Consider the following 27,021-nt stretch of genomic DNA (forward strand, 5'->3'; position numbering starts at 1 on the left):
GACTTTCCAACTTTCCAACTTTCCAAAAGAAGATCTTTTTACAATTATGATAAAAGGTGAACCAGTGAAGCGGTGTTTAAAAAAAAAAAAAAAAAAAGGCTTATTATGACATTAGTGAAAGAGGAAGCTAATCTGTATTGTCAGCTCAGGCCACAGCTAGAGCGTCATTTCTTGACAGATGAAACCATTTCTCGGAAAACATACTGTTTGAGGGTGGGAGGTGAAGGGAATCTTCATCAGATGTTTGCTTAATTTTTATCCAGTTTACAAGCTGCAATTCTATTGGATATTGCATTTCTTTATTCTCTTGGTGACAAGAATTAAGAGCAGATGATGCCCCCATTAAAAAAAAAAAAAAAAGGATATGTTCTTGATAGTTCAGCTTTTGGTGTTATTAGATGTTGAGAAATAAGATTTCCTATGAAGCATGGTTTGATTGCTTGTTGGTATCTCTTGCAATGTACTTTGAACTGTCTTCATTTTTCTCCCTTTGCTGAATTTTTTAAAAAATAAGAAAGAGGGAGATAACCATATATTTACCTAGAATGATGATAATAATACTGTGGGCTTTAGGGCTTATTACTTAGAGCCCAGGTGTTAGAGGACTCCGTCTATTTGATAATCGCATTTCAGAGGTTTCTGGGCAGAATAAACTCTAGGAGAGGAGAAAGCACTTAACTTTCTGGTGTTTTTGTTTTTGCATTTTTGTACTAATTCAGAAGTCCGAAGTTTGGTTTGGAATGAACACTTGACAGATTTGGGGCTGACTGATAATAACAGGGCAGAGAAAGGGGACATTTGACTCCCAGGTTGTGAGGGGACCTGTGTCCACTCTCACAGATATTTTAAACCATACATGAAGTGATTCTGAGTTGGGGAAGAGGCATTGCCTGTTATAATTGTTACAGAAATCATAAAGTCACAATTTCTCATAAAAAGGCTGTGATAGTTTCACTTCCTGAAATGTTCTGTATAGTTACTATCTTTGTAGATAGTTTTAACATGATGTTTTATTTAACACTAGAAACTGTCTTGCTTTTGTTTCCTTTGAAATCAAAAAGTTAAATACACTTTAAAGTTTTATTAATCTCCTTAATAGAAAAGAAGAATTAAAATAAATTTCTATGGCACAAAAACAGACACATAGACCAATGGAATAGAATAGAAACCCCAGAACTAGACCCACAAACGTATGGCCAACTAACCTTTGACAAAGCAGGAAAGAACATCCAATGGAAAAAAGACAGTCTCTTTAACAAATGGTGCTGGGAGAACTGGACAGCAACATGCAGAAGATTGAAACTAGACCACTTTCTCACACCATTCACAAAAATAAACTCAAAATGGATAAAGGACCTGAATGTGAGACAGGAAACCATCAAAACCCTAGAGGAGAAAGCAGGAAAAGACCTCTCTGACCTCAGCCGTAGCAATCTCTTACTTGACACATCCCCAAAGGCAAGGGAAATTAAAAGCAAAAATGAACTACTGGGACCTTATGAAGATAAAAAGCTTCTGCACAGCAAAGAAAACAACCAACAAAACTAAAAGGCAACCAACGGAATGGGAAAAGATATTTGCAAATGACATATCGGACAAAGGGCTAGTATCCAAAATCTATAAAGAGCTCACCAAACTCCACACCCAAATAACAAATAATCCAGTGAAGAAATGGGCAGAAAACATGAATAGACACTTCTCTAAAGAAGACATCCGGATGGCCAACAGGCACATGAAAAGACGCTCAACGTTGCTCCTTATCAGGGAAATACAAATCAAAACCACACTCAGATATCACCTCACGCCAGTCAGAGTGGCCAAAATGAACAAATCAGGAGACTATAGATGCTGGAGAGGATGTGGAGAAACGGGAACCCTCTTGCACTGTTGGTGGGAATGCAAATTGGTGCAACCACTCTGGAAAACAGTGTGGAGGTTCCTCAAAAAATTAAAAATAGACCTACCCTATGACCCAGCAGTAGCACTGCTAGGAATTTACCCAAGGGATACAGGAGTACTGATGCATAGGGGCACTTGTACCCCAATGTTTATAGCAGCACTCTCAACAATGGCCAAATTATGGAAAGAGCCTAAATGTCCATCAACTGATGAATGGATAAAGAAATTGTGGTTTATATACACAATGGAGTACTACGTGGCGATGAGAAAGAATGAAATCTGGCCCTTTGTAGCAACGTGGATGGAACTGGAGAGTGTGATGCTAAGTGAAATAAGCCATACAGAGAAAGACAGATACCATATGTGTTCACTCTTATGTGGATCCTGAGAAACTTAACAGAAACCCATGGGGGAGGGGAAGGAAAAAAAAAAAAAAAAAAAGAGGTTAGAGTGGAAGAGAGCCAAAGCATAAGAGACTCTTAAAAACAGAACAAACTGAGGGTTGATGGGGGTTGGGAGGGAGGGGAGGGTGAGTGATGGGTATTGAGGAGGGCACCTTTTGGGATGAGCACTGGGTGTTGTATGGAAACCAATTTGACAATAAACTTCATATACATAAATAAATAAATAAATAAATAAGTAAATAAATAAATAAATTTCTAATAATGTAGGTGAATTTGAGAGTTTTGTTTGTAATTAGTCCTGAGGAGAAAATATAGGTTCAGGGAACATTTGTAGCCACTTCTAAATAGCTATAGAGTTTTCCTTAAGGATTACCTTTCTTTTTTAGTCTTAATCTAGAAAAATTAAAAACTTTTTTTCCTGAGAAAATTCAGTGTTCTTTTGCTTTTGTTGATTATATAAATAAATGTTAGAGGGAAGTAGGGCCACTGTTCGGGGCCAGATTGTGCAGGACACTGGGTGTCCTTCAGGTAACACCTATTGGTTAGACCCCAGGGCTCCAGGGAATGTATCTGTGCTTTTACCCTTGTGTGATTCAGTGTTTTCCATGTATTGGAATGACAGCTGGTATAGATTTTGAAGCTGAAGGGAAAATAACTGAATTCTAGTTCAAGGTTCTGAGGGGAGGATGGCAGAACTCTTAAAAACAATCTGCCAGAGGTCTTTCTCTGGGCTTATTTCCTCCATAACTGTGGAAGGGTCCCAGAAGGCAACCTGCAAGATAACTGAATTCCTGGAGGTTCCTGGGAAGGAATCTTCCCAGTTGTTATGGATTCTTGCTTCTGTTGGCCAAATTGCTTTTTTCACTTGTGCAATAGATATGATTAACCTTTAGGGTTTGTGTTTTCTGTGATTACAACATGAGGAAATACATTCCTTTGGTATTATATTTTAGTGGAATGTGAATTTTAGGGATTGTGTAGCATTCTAAAAGCATACATCTCCTGATACATGTTATACAGGAGATGTATGGTCTTTATTTTGCTAATTAGATAGCTGACCTTTTTACCATCTCACATAATTTAACAGTTAAAGGGTGATTAAGCTGTTAAAAAAAAGTGTTTTAAAAAAAAAAGTGCTTGCTGACATCATCTTTCCGAGAACACTAGTATAAGTGATTTACTATAACAAGATCTTAGTTTTTCCTGTTGGCAAATGACATGTAATATTTACAGAGGTCTTGGGTTCAGTCCAGGAGAAACAGTTCAGATAAATTGATGTGTGAAACTGTAGCTATTTAACATTTTCTTTCGTATGGAGATCATGTGAACAGTTTTTTTAGTTTAAAAGTGGGGAGAAAAAGGACATTTAGTATAGATTTCCTTCAGGGGAGCAGCTTAAATTGAATGTATTCTCCAGAGTTAAACATCAAACATCTGTTCAGTTTATAATTCAGTTATATTCTTCTAAGAGTTGTATGTTTAGGATACTAAGCCAGTGTTAATTCTGTTGTATGTACATGCCTTCTGTCCCTGAGAAACCTTCTCCGTTTCCATCAAAATGCTACAAGGTTGGGGTGCCTGGGTGGCTCTGTCCATGAAGCGTCCAACGTTTAATGTTAAGCGTCCGACTTCATTGGCTCAGGTCATGATCTCACTGTTGGTGATTTCAAGCCCCGCTTTGGGCTCTCTGCTGTCAGCACAGAGCCCTCTTAGGATCTTTGTCTCCCTCTCTCTCTGCCCCATTCTGCCTCCTCTCAAAAATAAATAAACATTAAAGAAATGATACAAGGTAAAGTTTTGTAGTCCACATTTTTAAATCAGCATAATTTCTAAATCTGTGAGATTTTTACTCCCCCCCCCCACCAAAGCATGATTTTTAAGGGCTCCATTAAAGTAGTGCATCTTTCATATATACTGTAATTTACCTGTTATTAGGCATTTTGGAAATTTGCTATTTCCCCTTTTGTGTGTGTGTGTGTGTGTGTGTGTGTTACTGTTAGACTGTGCTTATCTCTGGGTATATCCATTGGTTTCATTCACAGAAACAGAAACCTTGGATTTGTAAGAGTTTATACCTATAAACCAGACATCTGAAAGTTCTTGTATAGTCTCATCTAGTGCTTACTAAGGGGCTAGCCATGGCCTGGACAGCACTTCAAAAAGGTTTTGGAAAAATAAACTTTACAAAAATTTTTAATTAAAAAAGAAATTATCTCTTCAATTTAATTTTTATATTTTGATTAATAGTGAGATTAATTTTTTTTTCATATTTATTAGTCTCTTGTGTATTGTCCTTGTTCATCTTTTAAAATGGGGTCTCTGTCATTTTCTTATTGATTTGTAAGTACTCTTCGTATCTTAATCCTTCTTTGGTTGTATATGTTGTAAATACATTTCCTTAATTTTGAGGCCTGCTTTTTCTTTTTTTAATTGAAGTATAGTGGACATACGATATTATACTAGCTTCAGGTGTACAATATAGTGATTCAGCATTTATATGTTTATATATAAATTTTATATGCATTATAAAATGCTCACCACAATCAGTGTAATTACCATTTGTCACCAGAGAAAGTTTTTACAATATTATTGGCTGTATTCCCTATGCTGTACCTTTCATCCCTGTGACTGACTTACTTTATAACTGGAAGTTTGTAACTCTTAATCCCCGTCATCTGTTTCACTCATCTTCCCAGCCTCCTTTCTCTGACAACCACCAGTTTGTTCTCAGTATTTATTCATTTTATTTATTTTATTATTTTGAATTTTTGAATTTTGAATTTTTTTTTTTTTTTTTTTAGAGAGGGAGGGAGAAAAGGGGGAGAGGGAAGGAGAAAATCTTAAGCAGGCTCCATACGCAGGGTGGAGCCCGACACAGGGCTTGATCCCATGACTTGAGCTGAAATCAAGAGTCAGATGATAAACCAACTGAGCCACCTGTGTGCCCCTGTTCTCTGTATTTATGAGTCTGTTTCTATTTTTTTTAATTTGTTAATTTTTTAGATTCCATGTATAAGTGATGTCATACAGTCTTCCTTTTTTTTTTTTTTTTTTTTGCCTGACTTATTTCAATTAGTGTAATACCCTCTAGGTCGTCCATATTGTTGTAGATGGTGAAATTTTTACTTTTAAAAGCTAGAAATATGTCTAAACTAGATATGTTTATTGTGCTATAACACAGTCTAAGTAATGAGGCGTCTTTAGTTGTCTTGTAAAGAATTAGAATATTCTGGAGTGCCTGACTGGCTCAGTCAGTACAGCATGTGTCTCAATCTCAGGGTCATGAGTCTGAGCCCCATGTTGGGCATGGGGCCTACTGAAAAAAAATTAGAATATTCTCTCTGTATTTAAATATTTTTAGCACTTAATTTAAATATAGTTAAATACTAAAAATTATGTAAATATAGTTGAATGCAGATCTGTTGAGGAATGAAGCAAATGTAGTTACCATGGAAATCAAGTCTCCTCTATTTGAGGCCAGTTGCGGTTTTTTTGGCATTTTTGTTGTTTTTTTTTTGTTTGTTTGTTTTTTTTGTAGGTAGACCTATCAGTTCTTAGACCCCAAGACTCTAAATGATTCTTTTACTTTTAGGAAGGTAGGTGCTTTATTCCTTTCACCATATTTTACTCTTTGGTCAGTTTTTCTAGTTACAATAGCTAATCAAGTACAAACAAAAGCATTTCCAATACCACAGTAACAAACAAAAAGATTTCATTTTTATACTTCCTTCCAAAAAGAGGAATAATTTAGGACTTGATTCAACTCTTTTGTGGTGCTGTTATTTTTCTTTGCTTTGTTTCTTCTATCATTTTATTAATAATACCTAGAACATTAATATCAATAAAAATGAGAAGTTTGAAATGACAATTATGGTTTGTCATTCTCTATTTCAGATGATCACAGTCGTGTTAAACTGCAAAATGCTGAAAATGATTATATTAATGCCAGTTTAGTTGACATAGAAGAGGCGAAAAGGAGTTACATCTTAACACAGGCAAGTGATGTGGTGTTGAGCAGATGCCTGGCAATGCAGTTATTGTGGTTGGTATGCTTTGAAACATAGCTAAAAGTATGTCTTTACTTCTTTTGGAAATGAGATGCTGTTTGTTTTTTCTGTTGTTACATGGTAGAGTGTAGACATTTTAATGTTTTGCAGGTTTGTATGTGAACATGAAAGTAATTTTTAATGTTGCACATTCCAAGAAGGAAAATGTTTTAATGAAATGATTTAGGCCAATTCTTTTCAGGCAAATTATCTTCCTTGCTTTATATTGATACAAAGCGTTTGTTAATGCTTTGTTAAGTTCTCTTCACATAACTTGTATCATAACCAGAGGCCCTTTGAAAGCCCTTCTTGACCCACTTCTCTGACATACAGTTTCAGAGAGTTTGAACATGCCTTTGATGGGTATCTGCCCTTTGTTTGGAGTGAGGGTGGTAAGACCAGGTGCCCAGAATACTGGCTTGGAAGCCAGAGAACGTAACGGTTCCCTTTGGCATTCTGCCTGATTGCTTCTTGGCACATTGGCCACACCCATATTCTAGCACTACTACTCTTCCATTCTTAGATAATAAAAATTATTTTGGTTTATCTACACCAGCTTCCCTTTATCAAAGGACAGAGACTTAATGAACAATACTGCTATATCCCCCAGTTACTGATTTTTAAATTTTAAGTATAAGCTGTATGTTCATAATATTTGAGGTTTTTAAAAATGTAGATCAGAATAACCTATTATTGAAAGAGAAAATGGGTGGCTTGGTGGCTCATTCAGTTAAGTGTCTGACTCTTGATTTCGGCTCAGGTCATGATCTCATGGTTTATGAGAGCAAGCCCTGCATTGGGCTCTGTCCTGACAGTGCAGAGCCTGCTTGGGATTCTCTCGTCTTTTCTCTCTGTCACTCCTCTGATTACCCCTCCTAAAAGTAAATAAACATTAAAAACAAAACAGAGAAAACAGTTTCATATAGTAAAAAGATTAGACTATTTCTAGTTGGCAGGAAATGAAAATAATTTTACTTAAAGTAAAATGCTCCTGGGGGCGCCTGGGTGGCGCAGTCGGTTAAGCGTCCGACTTCAGCCAGGTCACGATCTCACGGTCCGTGAGTTCGAGCCCCGCGTCAGGCTCTGGGCTGATGGCTCGGAGCCTGGAGCCTGCTTCCGATTCTGTGTCTCCCTCTCTCTCTGCCCCTCCCCCGTTCATGCTCTGTCTCTCTCTGTCCCAAAAATAAATAAAAAAAAAAAAAAAAAAAAAAAAAAACCGTTGAAAGTAAAATGCTCCTGTATGTCAAAAAAGAGAAAGAGAAACAATCTAAGTTAAAAAAAAAAAAAAAAAAAAAACTGGCAAAGAACATAAATTCATAGTTCAAAGAAAAATATAAAGGTAGACAATATACATATGAAAAGATACTCAATTTTTCTAGTCATGAGGGAATATACACTTAATAACCACTTTTCACCAGTCAGAACAGCAGAGATTTAAAAGTTTATAATACTCAGTGGTTACATATGTATAGACATAAAGATACATGTGAGGGTGTTTATTGAAACTTAATTTTAATAGTACCGGACCAGAAAGAATAGGACAGAAATAATTTGTGAGGGACTGGCTAAATAAATTATACATATACCATTAATATTGGTTATTTCTAAGAATTAGGAATACATAGAGTTTAATTTGTCATTTCCTGCCTTTTTGTAATATTTGGCATTTTTTATGAGCATTCGTGACATTTTTAATTAATTTTTTTTAACATTATTGACAGACAGAGAGACACAGAGCGTGAGCAGGGGAGGGGCAGAAAGAGGGGGAGACACAGAATCTGAAGCAGGCTCCAGGCTCTGAGCTGTCAGCACAGAACCTGAAATGGGGCTTGAACTCACAAACCACAAGATCATGACCGGAGCCGAAGTTGGATGCCCAACCGACTGAGCCACCCAGGCACACCCCGCATTCATGACATTTTTGATAAACTCATTTTTAGAATTTGTTTATTTTCTATTTGAAAAAGCTATAATGTTCAGAAATAGAAAAGAATAATTACTCTAGATCCCTTATCACAACCCTCTCTTTCTCTTTCTCCCTTTCTCCCTTTCTCCCTTTCTCCCATTTTCCCAGTCTCATTTATTGGTTCTTCTTATTGTAGTCCAAATTCTGTAGGTGTTTCTCAGGATTCTGATTTAGGAGTTTTTTCCCCTTTTCAGTTTACACTCAAGGCTTCAGACTCTCTGGAACCATATGTTCAACCTTCGTATCTTAAGAGAATGTAGACTCTGGATTCATAGTATCTATGCCCAAATCCTGGTCCCACTGCTTCACTGGGTATTCATCCATCTAACAAAGATTTATTGAGTACCTACTGTGTGGTAGGCATTAAATAAAATAGACTTAAGTAAAAATGCCATTATGAACTTTACATAGTGGGAGATAAGATTAATAAGAGCTAGGAACTTTGTAACATTGTTCTGTACTTTATGTTTTGTATGATTTAAGGCTCAGGCTAACTGTCTCTGGTAAATACTGTCATCACCCTGATTTTATGCATGAGGAATCATCTAAAGAGACCAAGAACATTAAACAACTTTACCAAGGTCATACGGGAAGTGAGCTGAAGCCAGAATTTGAAGCCCCATTGACACTATGGGTCATGCTCTTAATCATTCAGCTCTACTAGCATAATAAAATTGCTGTGTGACCTTGGACAAGCTACCTAACTCTCCAAGCTTGTATATGTATCTATATTATTGATATATAAATATATCTATATTATCTATGGAACGATGTTGAGCAAAATTCTTATAGTGCCTGGTACTATGGTAAGCCCTCCAGTGATTATTTGTTGTGGCATTTCTTATTACTTTTTTATTTGTAGCAGTAATAATGATAATAATTATAAAATATTAGATTATAAGTATATTTATTAAAATATTAGAATATAAACATTTATATAAATATAAAATATTATAAAGTCCATAACAATAAAGAAAATACCTGATTGTGTTTAAGCATCCTGTCCTGTTGGACTGCTCTGCATGTCCTGACAGAGTCAGAAGGCTGTTTTCAGTTTTTTATTCTTTTCTGAATTTCCACCCTATATTTTCTAGGTCTTTACTGGATATTTTTTTAAGTTTATTTATTTTTGAGAGAGAGAGAGACAGAGCATGAGTTGGGGAGGGGCAGAGAGAGAGGAAGACATAGAATCTGAAGCAGACTCCAGGCTCTGAGCTGTCAGCACAGAGCCTGATGTGGGGCTCAAACTCAAAGACAGCAAGATCATGATCTGAGTCGAAGTCGGATGCTCAGCTGACTGAGCCACCCAGGTGCCCCTCTCTTTTTTTTTTTTTTTTTTTTTTTTTTGGGACAGAGAGAGACAGAGCATGAACGGGGAAGGGGCAGAGAGAGAGGGAGACACAGAATCGGAAACAGGCTCCAGGCTCCGAGCCATCAGCCCAGAGCCTGACGCGGGGCTCGAACTCACAGACCGCGAGATCGTGACCTGGCTGAAGTCGGACGCTTAACCGACTGCGCCACCCAGGCGCCCCAACCCCTCTCTTTTTTAATCAAGCCATCTCTCTTCCTGTTTTTCTCACCTGGGCTAAAGCTGTCCTCATCATGTACTGAATCCTAATGCAATAGCTTTTTAACTTGTTTCCTTGCCACCAGTCCCTCCCATCCTAATCCATCTTTAACAATGCCACCAGAATTACTTTTGTAACATACAAATCTGATCATACCACTTCTTAAAAACTTTGGTGACTGTTTCCTGTATTCACTCTGGTTTCGTACACACTTCCATACTTCCACTTCATCCTCATTGATTGCTTTGTCTGTCCCACATTTGCCCTGAACTTGCATGTGCCTTGCCTTCTGCTTGGAATGCACCCTTACTCCCCATCCTTCCATGATGCCTCCCTGTATCAGTGCCCTCATCATTTTTAAGGCCCTGCTGTAGCATCCTTCCTACTCCTGAAGATCTGATGGTTTACCCCTTACTCTTATGGCACTTGATATTTTTCAGTTAGTAGGACAAGGACTTCTTGCCTTTTTACTTAGTAAGCTCTTTGAAGGCTGGGAATATTTTAAAGGACAGAGAAAACTAGAGATGCTATATGTTTAATAAAACCTCAGCTGTTCTGATTGTCCTTTGTAGCTTATTATTTTTATCATCTTTTTCCTCTGAAAAAGGATTTATTTTGCAATTAAAATATATATATATATATATATATATATATATATATATATACATACACACACACATACATACCAGTCTCCTTGGTTTAAATCTCCATTTTGCAGGAAAAAATTGATAGTATTGGGGCACCTGGGTGGCTCAGTTTCTTAAGTGTCTGACTCTTGGTTTTGGCTCAGGTCATGATCTCATGGTTTTGTGAGTTCAGGCCCTGCAGACGCTGTCTCTGTCTCTCAAATAAATAAACTTTAAAAAAAAAAAAGACTTTAAAAAAATTGATAGTATTGCTTGTAGGTGGGAAAACTGAGCGATAAACCCACCCCCCTCCCTTTTGAGCCACCAGTGGAGTGTGTTTTGTTTTTTTGTGTGTGTATACACTAAGGAGTGACTTCTCTGGTGAATTGATAGATCCATTTCTTTAGATGAAAGAAAGGGCATTAATTTTAGTGGGGATTTTCTCATTGCTCTTTTTTATTTTTACACTTTGTTTTAGAAGTAGATCAAGTAATAGATAATGTACATTGAGGACAACAGTATCTTCGAACATTTGGTTGCAGTTTCTCAGTATTCTGAGATTTCCAACCTTTTTATAATTTAGAAGCTTAGAGTTTATTAATTCAAATAATATTTCAGAGCATCTGCTATATACTAGGGAATACAACTGCCTAAAAGATGCTTTCAGCCTTGAACCACTTGAATCGTCTTGTTTGACATGGGAAGCTGATGTTCCAGAACACCTGGCCTCCAGCCCCTGATGCTGCCTGTCACTCTGCCCTGTGAAAGGGACGCATGCTGACTTATTAGCTGCAGTAGAACCTCATTCACTTTCACCTTTAAAATTAGTTCCAATTTGGCCATGGCCTTTTCATCTCTTATTTGCCCTTTCTTCTGCCCTATGCTACCATTAAGCAAAATGTGAAGATAATTGGAAGTGATTTGATTTTTTTCCCCCATGACAATATTGTAATATGAACCATTGCCCCTTTTAAGTCTGCTATTGAGGTTGTCCATGCTGTGGTTTTTGTAGATTAGCAGCTTTGTAGTGGTTCAGGTACTTTGAGATTTCTGCTTTTTCTGGAAATCTTTTGCCAGTTAACTTGGGGTGGTTGGTTGGCTAGTGATGGCACAGATTTCTTCTTTTGTAAGACTGCCATGATCCATGACAGTCAGGGCCTCTTTTCCTAATATGAAAGCTGAAGGGGACAGAAATTTCCTTTGCAGCTAGACTGAACTAGTCAGATACTCCTGCCTGTGATTTTAACTTTGGTTTATTTATAGGTTATGCGTAAATGCTACAGCCACCTTAGTATGGCGATGCCAGCAAAGCAAGGTGATAAGGAGTGCCAGTGTCAGGAGCACTGTACCAAGCTGACTGCTTTGAGCAGAATCTTGCCTGGACGTTGGTTCCCACCAAAGCCTGGCTCTCCAGCCCTCAACACCGAAAGTCATCTGATAGCCTAAAAAATTCCTTTTCTGCCTAAGTAAATAAAAGTCCGTTTTGATCACTTACAAACAACTAGTACAGACCTGTTTTTTAAATCAAGTGGATTTAAAGTTATGATTTACTTATTATGATCCAATAAACTGTTTCAAACCAGAAACATACTTGAAGGAATTTTCTTTGAGCCTTGTTCCATCTCCTTTCTCTTACCTACTTTTTCTTGCCTGTTCTTACAGGGTCCACTTCCTAATACAGGTTGCCATTTCTGGCTCATGGTTTGGCAGCAAAAGACCAAGGCAGTTGTCATGCTAAACCGAGTTGTGGAGAAGGAATCGGTAAGTAATACTTAATATTTACAACTTGGCTTACTCCCTGTATCATTAGCTTATAAATGTTTTCATATTTGTTTTGGGATATTGATTCATTCATTAGTTTGGCTTTGAATTGCTGAAGCCTAGAGGTCAGTCTGTTTCTGACCAGAAGAACTCTAGTATAACCTTTTCCTTTCTTGCTGTAAGCATTTAGGTAGCAATTGCACACCACTACCCTCCAAGATGTAAATGTCATGAAACAAATATTGACCAGTAGTGATACATAGATCTTTGGAATCCCTAGGCTTTATTAGAATTTTTATAATTTATTGGGGCTCCTGGGTAGCTCATTCAGTTAAGTGTCTGACTCTTAATTTCAGCTCAGGTCATGATCTTACAGTTTGTGGGTTCAGGCTCCACAGCCTGCTTGGAATATTCTCTCTCTCTCTCTCTGTCTCTCTCTCTCTCTCTCCCTCCTTCTCTCTCTGCCCCTCACTCCCCTGCTCACACACTTTCTCAAAATAAATAAATTTTTAAAAGTTTATAATTTAGTATTATCAAAATCGTGAAAATTTTATTAAAGATTAAAGTCACAGGGTTGGTTTTTTTTTAATCTTGATAAATTTTAATTGGCTCTTAGGCCACGAGACATGTAAATTTACATGTATCAGTATGGAAGTGTATAAATTTATTAAAACTTTAGGTGCAGTCTAAACAAGTATTAATAATTAGTTAAGTCTTTAACTTTTGTAGCTTTAGGTTCCTTTTCTGTCAAAGAAGCAAATTGGAAAGTATTGTCTATAAGATCTCTTCCAGCCTTAAGATCTTGGACTGTTCTACTTCTTCAGATGCCTGATTCTTACTTTTCTTCTAAATTCATAGTTGGTGGCTTTTAATGGTGATACAAATTATTCTACTCTCTTTCTAATCTGAAATGGCACTGACATACCAGAATGTCCAGCAATGTCAGCATAGTTTTTTATGGTGGCTTTTTCATGGTTTTCAGTGTGACTTAAAAATTAAGTGATGATGACATTGTTTGAACAGTTTGAGCAGCATTGCAAACTAGATGATTTATAAGTCTCATCTCTCTTTTTGGAGTATAATTACTAAATAATAAAAGAAAAATGCCCATGGAAATTAGAAATCGTATCTATAGTGCTTGGATCTAGATAATAAGATTCAGATTTAATTATTTTGGGGAAGATTATTTCATGGGTGGTATTACTTTGTGAAGAGTCCCATAATGTCTTTTTATGGTGTTAGCGGTCATTGCTGGTCAGGGCTTACTTAGTTCCTTAATTAATTAGGGGTTATGAAATAGTGGTATTTCAATTTTATCATTCCTTCTTGAATTTTTGTTGGAATACTTCTATAAAGAGAAACTTCCATTCTTGTTAGTTGACCACTCTTATATAGGAAAAGCAGTTTTCAAAATAGAGTTCATTTCCTAGTGTCCTCAACAGGTAACCAGGTAGGTTTTTTTTGGTGTGGGGCAGGCACTGGAGGGGATCAATTATTATGAACTCGTAGATTCACACATACTTGATTCATTTCACTCCATTGCAGTTATTATCCTTATTAGTATTCTAATTATCCCTCCACTGATTGGCAGAAATCTCTTCAAGTTGGGCTCTGAGGCAGAAACCTAAGAGTCAAAACCAAAGAATCTTTAATAATTTTCTTAATATCTGGAATGACTACTTGTTGAAGCTTATGTTAACCTCTTCTTCATAGAGTCAACCATGTCTCTAAGGAGCCTTGGTTTCCTTTTAATGGGCAATGGTATTTCAAGGTGGCAGTAAAAATAGGGATGTTTGATGTTGGACTGGTCATTGTTTTTAGAGCTTTTCAGTGAAGAGAGCTAGAAAAAAATATGTTTGTGTGTTAGATAACATACTTCAAGGGTTCATACTGATACTTCTGATTCAAATTTAGAACTGTAGGGGTTGGCTTAACCCTTTCTACCTCGTATCTGTTATCTCCTTTTTCCATACTATGAACCCTCTTCCTCAAAGACACTACGGATAAAGAATATCTTATAATGACTCTTTACCTTTGTTCCATATTACACACCAAAAATACTCATAATTAGGGTATCAACTCCAATACCAAAGTAATTACTAAAAAAGTTTAAAATTTTTTCCATCTTCTTCTATTTTTAAGTTGTATTTTACCTACGTTTTCAGAGTATATAACATACTATAGTCTCTTTCATATCCCTTTTAAGCTCTTAGTTCTACGTGTAAATATATATTTGATATTCATTGCCAGTGTTGTTGATGTCTCTCCAGTTGTCCTGTCGATAGCTCATTCTCTAGTGGATCCTAAGGAAGGACTCATGGGCATTAGAGTTCCTGATTTCTTACCTGTCAATGACAGTTTATCTGCTGTCTCAATGCTTAAAAGTCACTTTGGCAGGATATAAAATCTTGGCTCACATTTGCTTTTCTTTGAGCAACTTAAATACATTATTACTCCATTTCCTCCTGGCATAGCAAATTACTGCCAAAGTAAATTGAACATCGTATTTTATTTCCTTTATAAGTCACATGGTTTTTTTTGTTTTTGTTTTTTTTATCTGGGTTACTCAAAGTAATTTTTTTTCTTCAAACTCCATTAATTTTACCAAAATATGTCTTTGTGTTGGTCATTCTGGTTCAGATTTTTCCAAGTGTGTAGTGTGGTCTTTCAGTATGTGATTTTTAAAGAAAAATGTATTGATTATACCTGTAAGTATTTTCTGTTTGCTTGCTTTGATGTTCTTCTTTGGGTCCTCCAATTACGCATGTTAGGTTTTCTTTGCTTATTTTCATATTTGTCACTTTCTCTCAAATCCTATGTCTCTTTCTTCATTTCTTTTTTATTTCAGAAATGTCCTCCTTTCCTCATCTTTTTTTTTTTTTTTTTTTTTTTTAACATTTATTTATTTTTGAGACAGAGAGAGACACAGCATGAACGGGGGAGGGCAGAGAGAGAGGGAGACACAGAATCGGAGGCAGGCTCCAGGCTCTGAGCCATCAGCCCAGAGCCCGACGCGGGGCTCGAACTCACGGACTCATGGACCACGAGATCTTGACCTGAGCTGAAGTCGGACGCTTAACCGACTGAGCCACCCAGGTGCCCCCTTTCCTCATCTTTTTCTCCAAAGACAATATCTGCAGCATTTATTCACACCTCTTTGCCTTTCAATTTAGTCTTCATTTCAGAATTGATATGTTCTTTGATTCCTAATTTTTTTTTTATGTCTCCTGTCACATCATTTCTGAGTTGTTCTCATTCTCATTTACTCTCTTTTCACTTCTTGTATCATATTTAAAATGTCTTTTAGCACCTTTGGAAGTACCAGCTCATAGTATTCATTTGTTTGGAGGTATTGTTACTGTTTGTGATTTGTAGTCGTTTGTGATCTGGACAGGGAGAAGTGGCCCTATTTTATAAGGTTGTTTTTCTGGTGCATTCTTCCTAATGAAGTGGCTCTTTATCTCACCTTGCCTCAGTCTGGTGCCCTCATAATTTGGCTTTGGGGGAGATGCTTTTATTGTCACAAATAGGAATTCCATATCAGTAGTTCTGCCACAATGTAACAACTCTAGGTAGAGGGAGCTTATCTTCTGATTTGCTTCTCTGACTTAATTTTAGTAAGTAAATATACAATGTTATTTCCAGAATAAGTAGTATTTAGTAGCAGATTCATGGGTATTTTTAGAAAATACTTGTAAAATAAAGCCTTTTCAATACTGTTTGAAAAAAGATTCTTACAAGAGGTTGATACTTTTAGAAATGTGAAGTGAATACCAATATGATGTTAAACTGTAGATTACCATGCTTTAGAAGTGACGGATTCATTTTTATTTTATGAACATACCTACCTGTTTATGGCTTTTTTAGTATAAGTTACAGGAACATTGTGCAAACCTGCTTTTATAAAAATGTCAATCTTCTTAAAATACATTAAGCATCAAACATAGTGTAATTGTTCATAGATTTGGGTACTTGAAAAAAATATAGCATGAATGTGTGTGGTTTGTCTTCCTTTCCCAGCTTTTTATGATTTCATCATGTCTATGAACTAATATATACATATTCTTAAATTTAGGTTAAATGTGCACAGTACTGGCCAACAAAAGATGACCGAGAGATGCTATTTAAAGAAACAGGATTCAGTGTGAAGTTCTTGTCAGAAGATGTGAAGTCATATTATACAGTACATCTACTGCAGTTAGAAAATATCAATGTAAGACTTTTCATCCCAAAAGATTGGACCTTATGTGTTGATTTTCTGAATTATTCTTTGTCATTAGATTTGAAGCTTGGGGCTGCACATACATTTCGATATTGTCTATAATACTATATAATCATAATCGTTATGTTTCATATTTATGGTAGCTCTCTGAGGACTCTTGAGAAAACCTAGAAGTTAAGAATTTTAAAGTTCAGCTTGATATATGAGGATTGAAGATAATTTATTAAAATTTCTTGGGGATTGAGAGGGAGAGAGCTTTAGAATGAGGCCACCCTGGATTCAAATCCCAGCTCTGCTGTTGAGTTTAAATGTCCTTGGGACCTGTTTCTCAACTTCCCTCATCTGTAAAGTGGAGATTGTAATAGCTCCCTTTCAGGGCTGTTTTGGCAATCAAATGAAGCGGTGTATGCAAAGCACCTGATGCAGAATAGGTGCCCAGTAAACACCATGGCACTTGGTACTTACAAGAGTAGCAGGCTATTCAAGAAAATAACTTACTGGAATGTTGTTCATTCGAATGATTCACCACAGAGAAATTTGAGGGAAATGGTGAAATAAGTTTAGCATATGGTCTCAAGAACATTTATTTGGATCTTTTCCAGAAATATAAGAATTGTTCCTTATTTTTTGGTTGAGATATGTGTACATGGTGGATTGTGAACCTGCTGCTGTTAAGCTGGGGATCAGGACGTTTCTCCCCCCTTTTACCATCTACCTGTCTTGCGTTGTAATTGGGATAACTGGAAAATATGAAATGAGAGTGATTCTGAGATGCTCTTAGGAGCTAGGGAAACTAGAAAATAGGAAAATGCTGCCAAAAAATAATTTCAGGAATACATCTGTTTCAGTTAACCATTAACTGAATTAAGTGATTAATATGTGATCATTGTCCAAAAAAAGCTTTATAGAGAAGGGATATATAAAGTGCACACGTGCATGCACACACGCGCGTGCACACACACACCACAAATACACGCACTTTTAGTTATGTAGAAATACTTTGTATAGTTGATCTCTTGGAACCCCTCTGTTTTTTGCTGCCCACTCTAAGCACAGGTGCACACAGTGTGCTTAGGGCCCACTCCCAACTGCCCATGACATCCATAACTAAGCTTTTCATGTGATCTCTTAGGTTATCTAAGAAGTCTCAGGGTTGGGAATTACAAGGCTTAGATTTATTTATAAATTTCCCTTACTGTAGTTATTTTGCACCAGCTATTCCATTTACGTATGTCTTAAGTTGCCCTGAGATACATCAATAACTGTTTGTGCAGTGCTTATTCCCAGAAACAGAACTGCTTTTCCATAAACTTCTCATAGTTCTCTGAATCATCTTCTCTTGGTATTTATCCCAAGTACCTCATCTGCTTTGGCATTAAAATTAATTTGGATGGAGAGGGTCATAGATATTTTTCCCTGTTTCTGAAACCTATCCTAATTAAGAGTTGATTAACATGATAAAATAGAATGACTTTTGTATTTTATCATTTTGCAAAGCACTTTTACATATATATCACTTGACCCATATTCTTCCTATGATTTGATAGAGTAAATATTCTTAATATCTCTGTATTTCATGTATTTTTTAAAAACGTAAAATCCATTAGGTTATAGGATTTTTTTCCATAAATAGATTACTCAGCTAATAAGTGACAGGCTCTAGAACTCAAATCCAAATCTCCTGACTTGTAATGATATGGGGCTAAGTCTTTTGAAAAAAGTATGAATTGTCAAAGTAAAGGAAAACACTTGGTTTTGAAGCATCTTTCTGGATTTGAGGCCCGCATGTGAACTGGCCAACCATTGGCCAAAACTGTGTTTTAGTTGCTAGCAACTGTGAGATTTCTTATTGGCGAGGTTCAGAGTCCACCATAATTAATAGCAATATTATGTTTACATTCTACTTTACAATCTTTAGTAAGAGCTAGGAATGTTAGAAGAATAAAGTAGCATTTCAGTGAGAAGCAAAATTGCATTTAACTAGGTATTTCAGTTCTGGAACCAGATGGTCTGAGTTTAAATTCCAACTCTGCCAATCCTGGCTGTATGATTGGTCCCACTATTTACCCTCTATGCCTCAGTTTCTCATCTACAGAATGAGGATAAGGACGCACGTACCTCAGGGTTGCTGTAAGGGTCAAGTGAATTAATGCTGTTAATAGGCCTAAGACTCCATGCAAGAGTCATAATTATTAGCTTTAGTTGTGTGTATCTGTTTCTTTTGTAATATTATTGAGTTGGGAAGGACTGCAGGAGCAAGGGCAGTTGACCAGAACAAGTTGAGGGAGACAAATACCAAAAGAGAGAGAAAGGTGATAGTGCAGAAGGTGAGTGGTCACCCACCTCACCCTGAGCTGCAGAGAACCAGTTTGCTTCTAAAGGAGTCTGACTTGTATGTATTAACAGGTCTGAGGCCAGGGCTATTGTCTGTGCAGACCCTGCTTTTTTAGAGGCCTCTGGTCTAAGAGAGCAGTAAAGCTGCACGCCAGTGACACTTCCCAGTGTCTTCATCAGAGCTGAGTCTGAACTTTTGCCCCTGAATGAAGAGATTCCATCTTTGCTTTTAAAGTGGCCCCGTGCACCTGTACCCCAATGTTTATAGCGGCACTCTCAACAATAGCCAAATTATGGAAAGAGCCTAAATGTCCATCAACTGATGAATGGATAAAGAAATTGTGGTTTATATACACAATGGAATACTACGTGGCAATGAGAAAAAATGAAATATGGCCTTTTGTAGCAACATGGATGGAACTGGAGAGTGTGATGCTAAGTGAAATAAGCCATACAGAGAAAGACAGATACCATATGGTTTCACTCTTATGTGGATCCTGAGAAACATAACAGAAACCCATGGGGGAGGGGAAGGAAAAAAAAAAAAAAAAAAAAAAAAAAGAGGTTAGAGTGGGAGAGAGCCAAAGCATAGGAGACTGTTAAAGACTGAGAACAAACTGAGGGTTGATGGGGGGTGGGAGGGAGGGCAGGGTGGGAGGGAGGGCAGGGTGGGTGATGGGTATTGAGGAGGGCACCTTTTGGGATGAGCACTGGGTGTTGTATGGAAACCAATTTGACAGTAAATTTCATATATTAAAAAATAAAAAAAAAATAAAAAAAAAAAAAAAAAAAAAAAAAAAAAAATAAAGTGGCCCCGTGGCTTAAGCTACGGAGGAGCTTTTGCAGGGCTTTTATTTATTTATTTTTTTTTTTAATTTTTATTTATTTATTTATTTATTTATTTATTTATTTTTTTTATTTTTGGGACAGAGAGAGACAGAGCACGAACGGGGGAGGGGCAGAGAGAGAGGGAGACACAGAATCGGAAACAGGCTCCAGGCTCCGAGCCATCAGCCCAGAGCCTGACGCGGGGCTCGAACTCACGGACCGTGAGATCGTGACCTGGCTGAAGTCGGACGCTCAACCGACTGCGCCACCCAGGCGCCCCATAGGGCTTTTAAAATATAAGGTCATCTAGAGTGCTTATTTGTCTTTCAGGATTTTCTTTTCAGTAGCCCTTCACTATTTTCCATAATATTTTTGGCCAGCTTTATGTTTATCAAGTTCCAGGAATACTATTGTAATGCTGGCTGCCTTCTATTTCTCTGTCCCTGTAGAGTTGCCCAAAACAGGATGAGTGCCTAATTATTGTGATGCTCAGCTGGGATTTGATTCAGAATAGTTTAAACAATTTATCCCACCTGGAATGTTATCTTCTCTTCTCTGCCTATTTATATCCTGCACATCCTTCAGTACCACCTTGTGGCCCATTCCTTACTTAGGTCTTTCTCAACTTATCTCTGACACATTCATTCCTGACAGCTATGATCTTCTTACACTTCTCTCCATAATTTAAATTTTACCATCTTATAGTATAGGTATTTACTTTGACTCCATGACAAGGTTCTCAGCTCCCTATGGATAGTCCTTACCTGTTAACTTTGTGCTCCCCTCTGCCATTGCACTGAGTATGTGGTATTCTAAAACACAGTCATGATCCTTCCACCTTGCTCTTAAAAAATCCTTCTGTTGCAGGGGCGCTTAGGTGGCTTAATCAGTTATGCGTCTGACTTCGTCTCAGGTCAGGATCTCCTAGTTCGTGGGTTCAAGCCCCGCATTGGGCTCTGTGCTGATAATTCAGAGCCTGGAGCCTGCTTCATATTCTGTGTCTCCCTCCCTCTCTCTGCCCCTCCCCTGTTCACACCCTGTCTCTCAGAAATGAATAAACGTTAAAAAAAAAAAAAATTTAAAAATCCTTCTGTGGACAATGCAGAAGTCCAGGGCCCAGCACAGCCTGGTCCTTCCTACTTGTCCACCTCCATCTCCTTCAGGCACTCAGGGTTTGTTCTCAAACAGGTTGTTGGTTGGGGGCCCGCACCTCTGTGTATTGCTTTTCTCTCTGCTTAGAATGCAAGTCCCATGCCTACCTGTTTCTGTCACTCTCCTCCTGATCTAGTGAGTTCTGTTCATCTTTCAAAATGAATTGCAGTAACTAAATCTTTAATACAGATTGTACAATGATCATGGCAAAAATTGATGAGGGACTGAACTAAGGCACTTACAGTGAGATACAGATTTGATTAAAAAAAAAAAATCTGAAAAAAAAAATCTGCATTTAGGAGATAAGGTTCCCAAACTTCGCTACTCCTTCATGTAGAGGAAGTATTAAGTAAATATTTCCAAAACATTGGAAATGTGGAGAGGCTTACAATTGATAGGAGCTTTTTAGGAGCTACAATAGAAGCAATTGGTATAATTATTTCAGAAAAGGTATCTGTTAAGCATTTACCATGTCCAGGCATAAGTTGGGTACTTTACATTTAATGTTTCATTTATTCCTCACAATAGCCTTATAAGGTAAGTACTGTTTGTAACCATTTACAGATGACAGTATTGGGCTAATGAAAGTCTTCTGGGAATATTATCTTGGTACTTCTGTAAATACCTGAAGTGTGAAAATAATTGGGCCTAGGACCAAAGAGCTATATAGATTTCTTTATAATAGAAATATAAATGGAAAATTCACAATTTTATTTATCTGTATAAAATAATAGTTAAACTTGAATTTGAATCACTTTAGGTAGCATACACTTAAATTGCCATAGCTGACTGTTTCCCATTGTCTTATACCTACTCCATTCATAGATTATCTTCCTGGCTTCCATATATAATGAATTAGATATCCTTCAAGGATAGACTTCTCCTTCAACAACTGCAAATAAGATTTTGTCTTAAAAAGAGCAATGAACCACTGGCATTTTTGCAGTGTGGTATACATAACACAGCATTTTACAAAGAAGGTTTGGCAGGCACGTGCACATGGGGATGCAGATGGGGGCAGCCACCTAATTGCGGTTGCAACCAGGTATGTGTGGGGTGTGAGGTCAACAGTGGGAGGGAATGGAAGACGCCACCTGGGCAGCACAGGAGGACTGATGTGATTTGGTAACCTGGGAGAAGAAAAGGCTGCTTCCACTAGTTTTGAAATAAGGAGTTTGTCAAAAATTGTTAAGTCTACGTGTAGAGCTTGTTTGGAATAAAGATGAATTTTGTTTTAGCTCTCTAGTCTTTGGCTACCCTTTTTTCCCTCCTCTCATTTTTTTTCCAGCATGAAGAGGAGGGAAAAGAGATCTAATCAAGCATACAAACATTCCTTTTTTTATCTCAGTACTAAACATATGGATCTTATTGCTTCATGAAGTGGTCCGTTGGGAACTGTATGATTTTTGTGAACTGTGATTTTGAATCTTGTTTCAGTAGGGGCACATTAATAAAACTAAACTTCTCAAGAAGTTCTTTAATTTGGTCCTGTTAGGGGAAAGAAAAAGACTGATTCTCAAAAACCTATTAGTGGGAAGACTGCATCATACAAACAGTCGTGAACATTTCTGGAAACCGACTTTGAGTATCCCAGACAGCATGACCTGAATTTGAAAAAAATCAAGAGACTGCTAGTCTTGAGCCAAAATCATACAAGCAGAGAAAAAGGAAGCAGTTGCTCAGGATTGTGGGTTAACTATAGGTTTTGAGCCAGGAGGTGATGCAATAAGTGAGCATACAACCACTTGGGAACACTGAGTCACACCCTGCAGAGCACGGCTCGCAGGAGAGCGGGGTTCTGGTGCCACCCCTCCGAGACCTGGGCGCTGCAGCAGGTCCACACAGGACCTGCTTGGAGCTCATATGGATCAAGTCTGGCCCTGCTGTGTTATTGTCAGCACTGCATAGTGGCAGATGACCACAGCAGGGCAGTTGTCAGGGGAGAAAAGGGGTTAAACACTCCCACTGAAATCTTAGACCCCATTTAAAGTAAAATGTGACTGAGTTCTCTATGGCTCTGGGCCAGCCAGAGACCAGCCACTTTAGCCCATTCCTCTGTTGGTGTTGTGTTGTTACATGTCCATTTATGGCTTTGTAAGAGGAAACTGAAGTTTAGCCTTCTTAATTTGGAATGTTTTAAATATCATTTTTAATAAAGTAAATTTAATTCCCTTTTTTTAAATATATAGTAAGATACAGTCTTTTCAGTGTACAGTTCTGAGTTTTGACAATGCATTCAATTGTATAACACCCCTCCCCCATCAAAGTACAGAGCAGCTCCATCACCTTCCCCCTGTGAGTCTTACAAATTTTCCCAGGTTGCCTGTGTACAGTCAGCCTCACCCCACTCCCAGCTGCTGGCAACCACTGAGCTGGTTTCTATCCCTATAATGTTGCTTTTTCCATACTGTCATATCAATAGGATTATATAGTATATAGCCTTTAGAGTTTGGCTTCTTTCACTTACCATGCTTACTTTGGAATTTAAAAGGAAATGATTTGAAATCTAGTAATCCCAATGATCACTTTAATTAATAATAGAGAAATCATCTAGTACCTTCAGTATATTGAGAACCTATGGATCAGAGTATCTTTGGAATTGTGAAAGCCGAATGTTAAGAAAAATCAATCGCTAAAAGTATATAATTTGAAATTAAAAAGTTTCTGCATGTATTTTATCAGTGTTATACCTCATATAACCAAATCTGGGATTTGGGAGTCTTAATCTCTACTTAAAAAAAAAAAAAAAAAGGAAAATTTATTTTCTAAAAAATGAAAGTTAACCTTAATTTTGAAAACTGGTACCAAAAGCACAATGCTGTAATAATAATCTTTAGCTCTTAACCATTAAAAATAACTTTTTAAAATGTTGCTTATATGGCTTCTCCCTCCAAAAACGTCCTATAATGAAACTGAGAAATTGTGCAGAGACATGCTTGAGGGTTACTGCTTCGTTTACAGAAATGAAGACGAGAAGGCACCGAAGTGCTCCTTGGGGCAAAAGCAGCTGGCAGAAGCTTAGGAACATTTTCATAATGAGTTAGTCAGAAATAAAGCTCATCAGGAATATCCAGGAAGTGATAGTGAATGCCAGGCAGGCTTTAAGAGACAGGAAGCATTTAGCATATTGGTAAACCATTTTAGCACATCACAAAGTCATATAAACAGTTTTAGGATTGGAAATTATTGCCATGGGGAAAAGCAGCAATTAGAAGAGCAATTTCAATAAAAAATGTGAAGATTGTTTCTTTAAATTAATTCTTGAGTTGCTTCTCTGAGCCTGGGTAGCACAATCTACAAGATGACTTGTATAATGAGAAAAATTATATCTGAAAAATCTTGGGAGTGCTTAAAAAGGAAACCACTAAAGAATGTAAAATTATACTGGTAGAATTTTTTTTTTAATAGAAGAAAAAAACCCATGATATATGAATTAAAATACTGGCAACATGTATGGTTCAGGTTAGTGGCTAAGAACCCAGACTACTGCTTCCGATTCTGGTCTGCTGTTTTCTAAATCTGTAACCTTGGGTAAATTGCTTAACCTTTGGCCTCGGTTTTCTCATCTAGAAAATGAGTTTTAATAGGATTGTTGTATGAGTTGAATACATAAAAAGCTTAGAACATGCCTGCGAAATAATGTTTTAGAAATGTTAGCTATTATTAATAAATTCCAGATTCTCCTAAAGAACTCCAAACTTGTGTGAGTGATTATCAGAAACCAAATGAAAAATCATGGTACAAAAGTCCATAAGGATTAAAAGCATTACACAAAATACATAATCTCTCTGAAATAGTTTTTTTTTTGTTGTTTTTTGTTTTTTGTTTTTTTAAGAAATTAGAACTAACTTTTCCCCCCTTGATTTTCACTTTGTAGAGTGGTGAAACCAGAACAATATCTCACTTTCATTATACTACCTGGCCAGATTTTGGAGTCCCTGAATCACCAGCTTCATTTCTCAATTTCTTATTTAAAGTGAGAGAATCTGGTTCCCTGAATCCTGAACATGGGCCTGCAGTGATCCACTGTAGTGCAGGCATTGGGCGGTCAGGCACCTTTTCTCTAGTAGATACCTGTCTTGTTCTGGTAAGTGCTTCTTATGATCTAATTTTAGTTTGTTTAATTTTTACGGTTTCCACTGGCAGAAGTAAGCTCTAATACCACTATCCCAGAACTGTGATTTTCAAACTTCTGCCTTCTTTCAGAAAAACCTAAACAAACCTCATTTATACCCTTTGAACTGCCTCTTATTTGTGAGAGTGCTGGTCCTGTGTCCAAGGTGATTCTAGAGATCTCCCAGAAGACTTTTTTTTGTTTGTTTTTTTCCTGGTAGCTTTATATTACAAAAACAATAAGCCTCCTCCCTCTTTGTTTCTCAAATATAAATTGATACGTAATATTGAATTCCTGCCTCCACAGACAAGCACTTCATTTCTCTTGCCTGAGTTTCCTTATTTACAAACTAAGGATAATGACACTTTTCCTCACGGGGGTGTTGTGAGAATTAAATGAATTAATACATTTAGAGTACTCTGAAGAGTCTCTGGTATTTTGTGAGATACAAATAGATGTTAGTATTGTTATTCCCCTGAGACTCCGATATGTGCCCCCAAGGGCTGTATTCTTTCTCACCACCCCATTCCCAGCCCCAGCCTGGATACAGGACATTTTTTAAATGTCCATTTTTCCTTACTTGGGTACAGAGCACCTCTAGAGTATAAGAATAGTTGAGTCTTAATACACCTACCGTATTACTTTACCACTCTGCCTATATGTAATATACTTCAATCAAAAACTGAATTGTTATATGGCAATTCATGTAACAATTGTTACATGTAACCAATTGTTACTGGCTAGCTCAGTCAATAGAGCATGCAACTCTTAATCTTGAGGGTCATGAGTTCAAGCCCTATGTTGGGCATAGAGCATACTTGATTTAAAAATAAAATAAATTTTTTTAAAAAGATGTTTAAAAAAAAGCCAGAGTGTTACATTAAAGTGAACTTTGACATGTTTAAAAACTCTGGTATCTATTCAGTTAATGGTGAATATTAAAAACTGGATTGTGTGTTTGTGCCTATTCCCTGCCAAACATAACTTCCACTTTTTGTTTTTCATTTGTGGTGAGGAGTACGGTGGTTATAACACCAGATCTATAGTCCAGGGCTGGTGGGGCGGCTCAACAGTGTCATAGTGCATCTAGGCTCTTTCTGTCTTCTCCACCATCTCTAGGTGGCTACTGGACACAGACATGAAGGCAGAAGGGCACTGGGCAAAAAAAATTACTTCTGCCAAGACCTTTAAGAAAAAAAGAAGAGCACTAATCTCGTGGGTTTATCTTTACATTAAGCCAGAACTGGCCATAAATCCTTCCTTAGGCAAACACTGGCCAGACTGAATGAGATTACTGTGATTGGTTTGGAATCAATTGTATATCAGCTAAAGGCTTCCACCTACTGCTTGAACAGTTGAGGTGTGGGGGTGATGGTGGATTGGGGTGCCTGTTTTGTACAGAAAGAGTTACAGTTGCAGTGGTAACTTCTTGTTCTTGGGGGACACACACTGCTCATTGTAAAGCGCTTAGCAGCTATCCTGTATTGCTTCTTTTCCCTAGACCCTAACAACAGAAGGCTTGAATAATTTTTACCTTTCTTGCAGATGGAAAAAGGAGATGATATTAACATTAAACAACTGTTACTGAATATGAGAAAATATCGAATGGGACTTATTCAGACACCAGACCAACTCAGATTCTCATATATGACTATAATAGAAGGAGCAAAATTTATAAAGGGAGATTCAAATATACAGGTAAATTTTTTTAGGGGAAAAAATACCTGTGTATTATATATGATTAGCATCAAATAACTGCACTCCATTTAAGCACATATTTTCTCCCTTCCTTCCAAAAAGCATATTTACATTCACGTGGTAAATCCAGCTGGCTGTCTTAAAACTAAAGTTTAAGCTTATTGCCTCATACATACCTCAGCCTCATGTTAAATCCTTCCTGTTACTCAAAAGCCCCAGTGGGAATAAGATTTCATTAAAGAAAGCGAAATGTTTATGTAAGGAGGGTATAAGCATTTAAGTATTAAAATAAACCAGAAATTGTTCGTACTTTCAGCTCATTAAAAACCTGACCTGTGATTATAGAATAATTCATGTAATAAATACTTAATTTTATAACAGTGAGCAACTTGAGTACTTATGG

At 37.2% G+C, this 27,021-nt stretch overlaps 1 protein-coding gene across 3 annotated transcripts in view; it reads left to right on the top strand.

The window, feature by feature from the left end:
• PTPN2 (protein tyrosine phosphatase non-receptor type 2) overlaps positions 1 to 27,021 on the top strand; it is an 86,110-nt gene that overhangs the window by 40,284 nt on the left and 18,805 nt on the right. For all 3 annotated transcript variants that reach the window (XM_042909445.1, XM_042909446.1, XM_042909447.1), the window contains exons 3-7: positions 6,198 to 6,298; positions 12,172 to 12,270; positions 16,346 to 16,483; positions 24,684 to 24,893; positions 26,466 to 26,618. In XM_042909445.1, the coding sequence (XP_042765379.1) occupies positions 6,198 to 6,298; positions 12,172 to 12,270; positions 16,346 to 16,483; positions 24,684 to 24,893; positions 26,466 to 26,618 (701 nt within the window). The remainder of the gene's footprint in view (positions 1 to 6,197; positions 6,299 to 12,171; positions 12,271 to 16,345; positions 16,484 to 24,683; positions 24,894 to 26,465; positions 26,619 to 27,021) is intronic.

The sequence above is a fragment of the Panthera leo genome, chromosome D3 (genome assembly GCF_018350215.1).
Source record: "Panthera leo isolate Ple1 chromosome D3, P.leo_Ple1_pat1.1, whole genome shotgun sequence".
NCBI classification, from domain to species: domain Eukaryota; kingdom Metazoa; phylum Chordata; class Mammalia; order Carnivora; family Felidae; genus Panthera; species Panthera leo.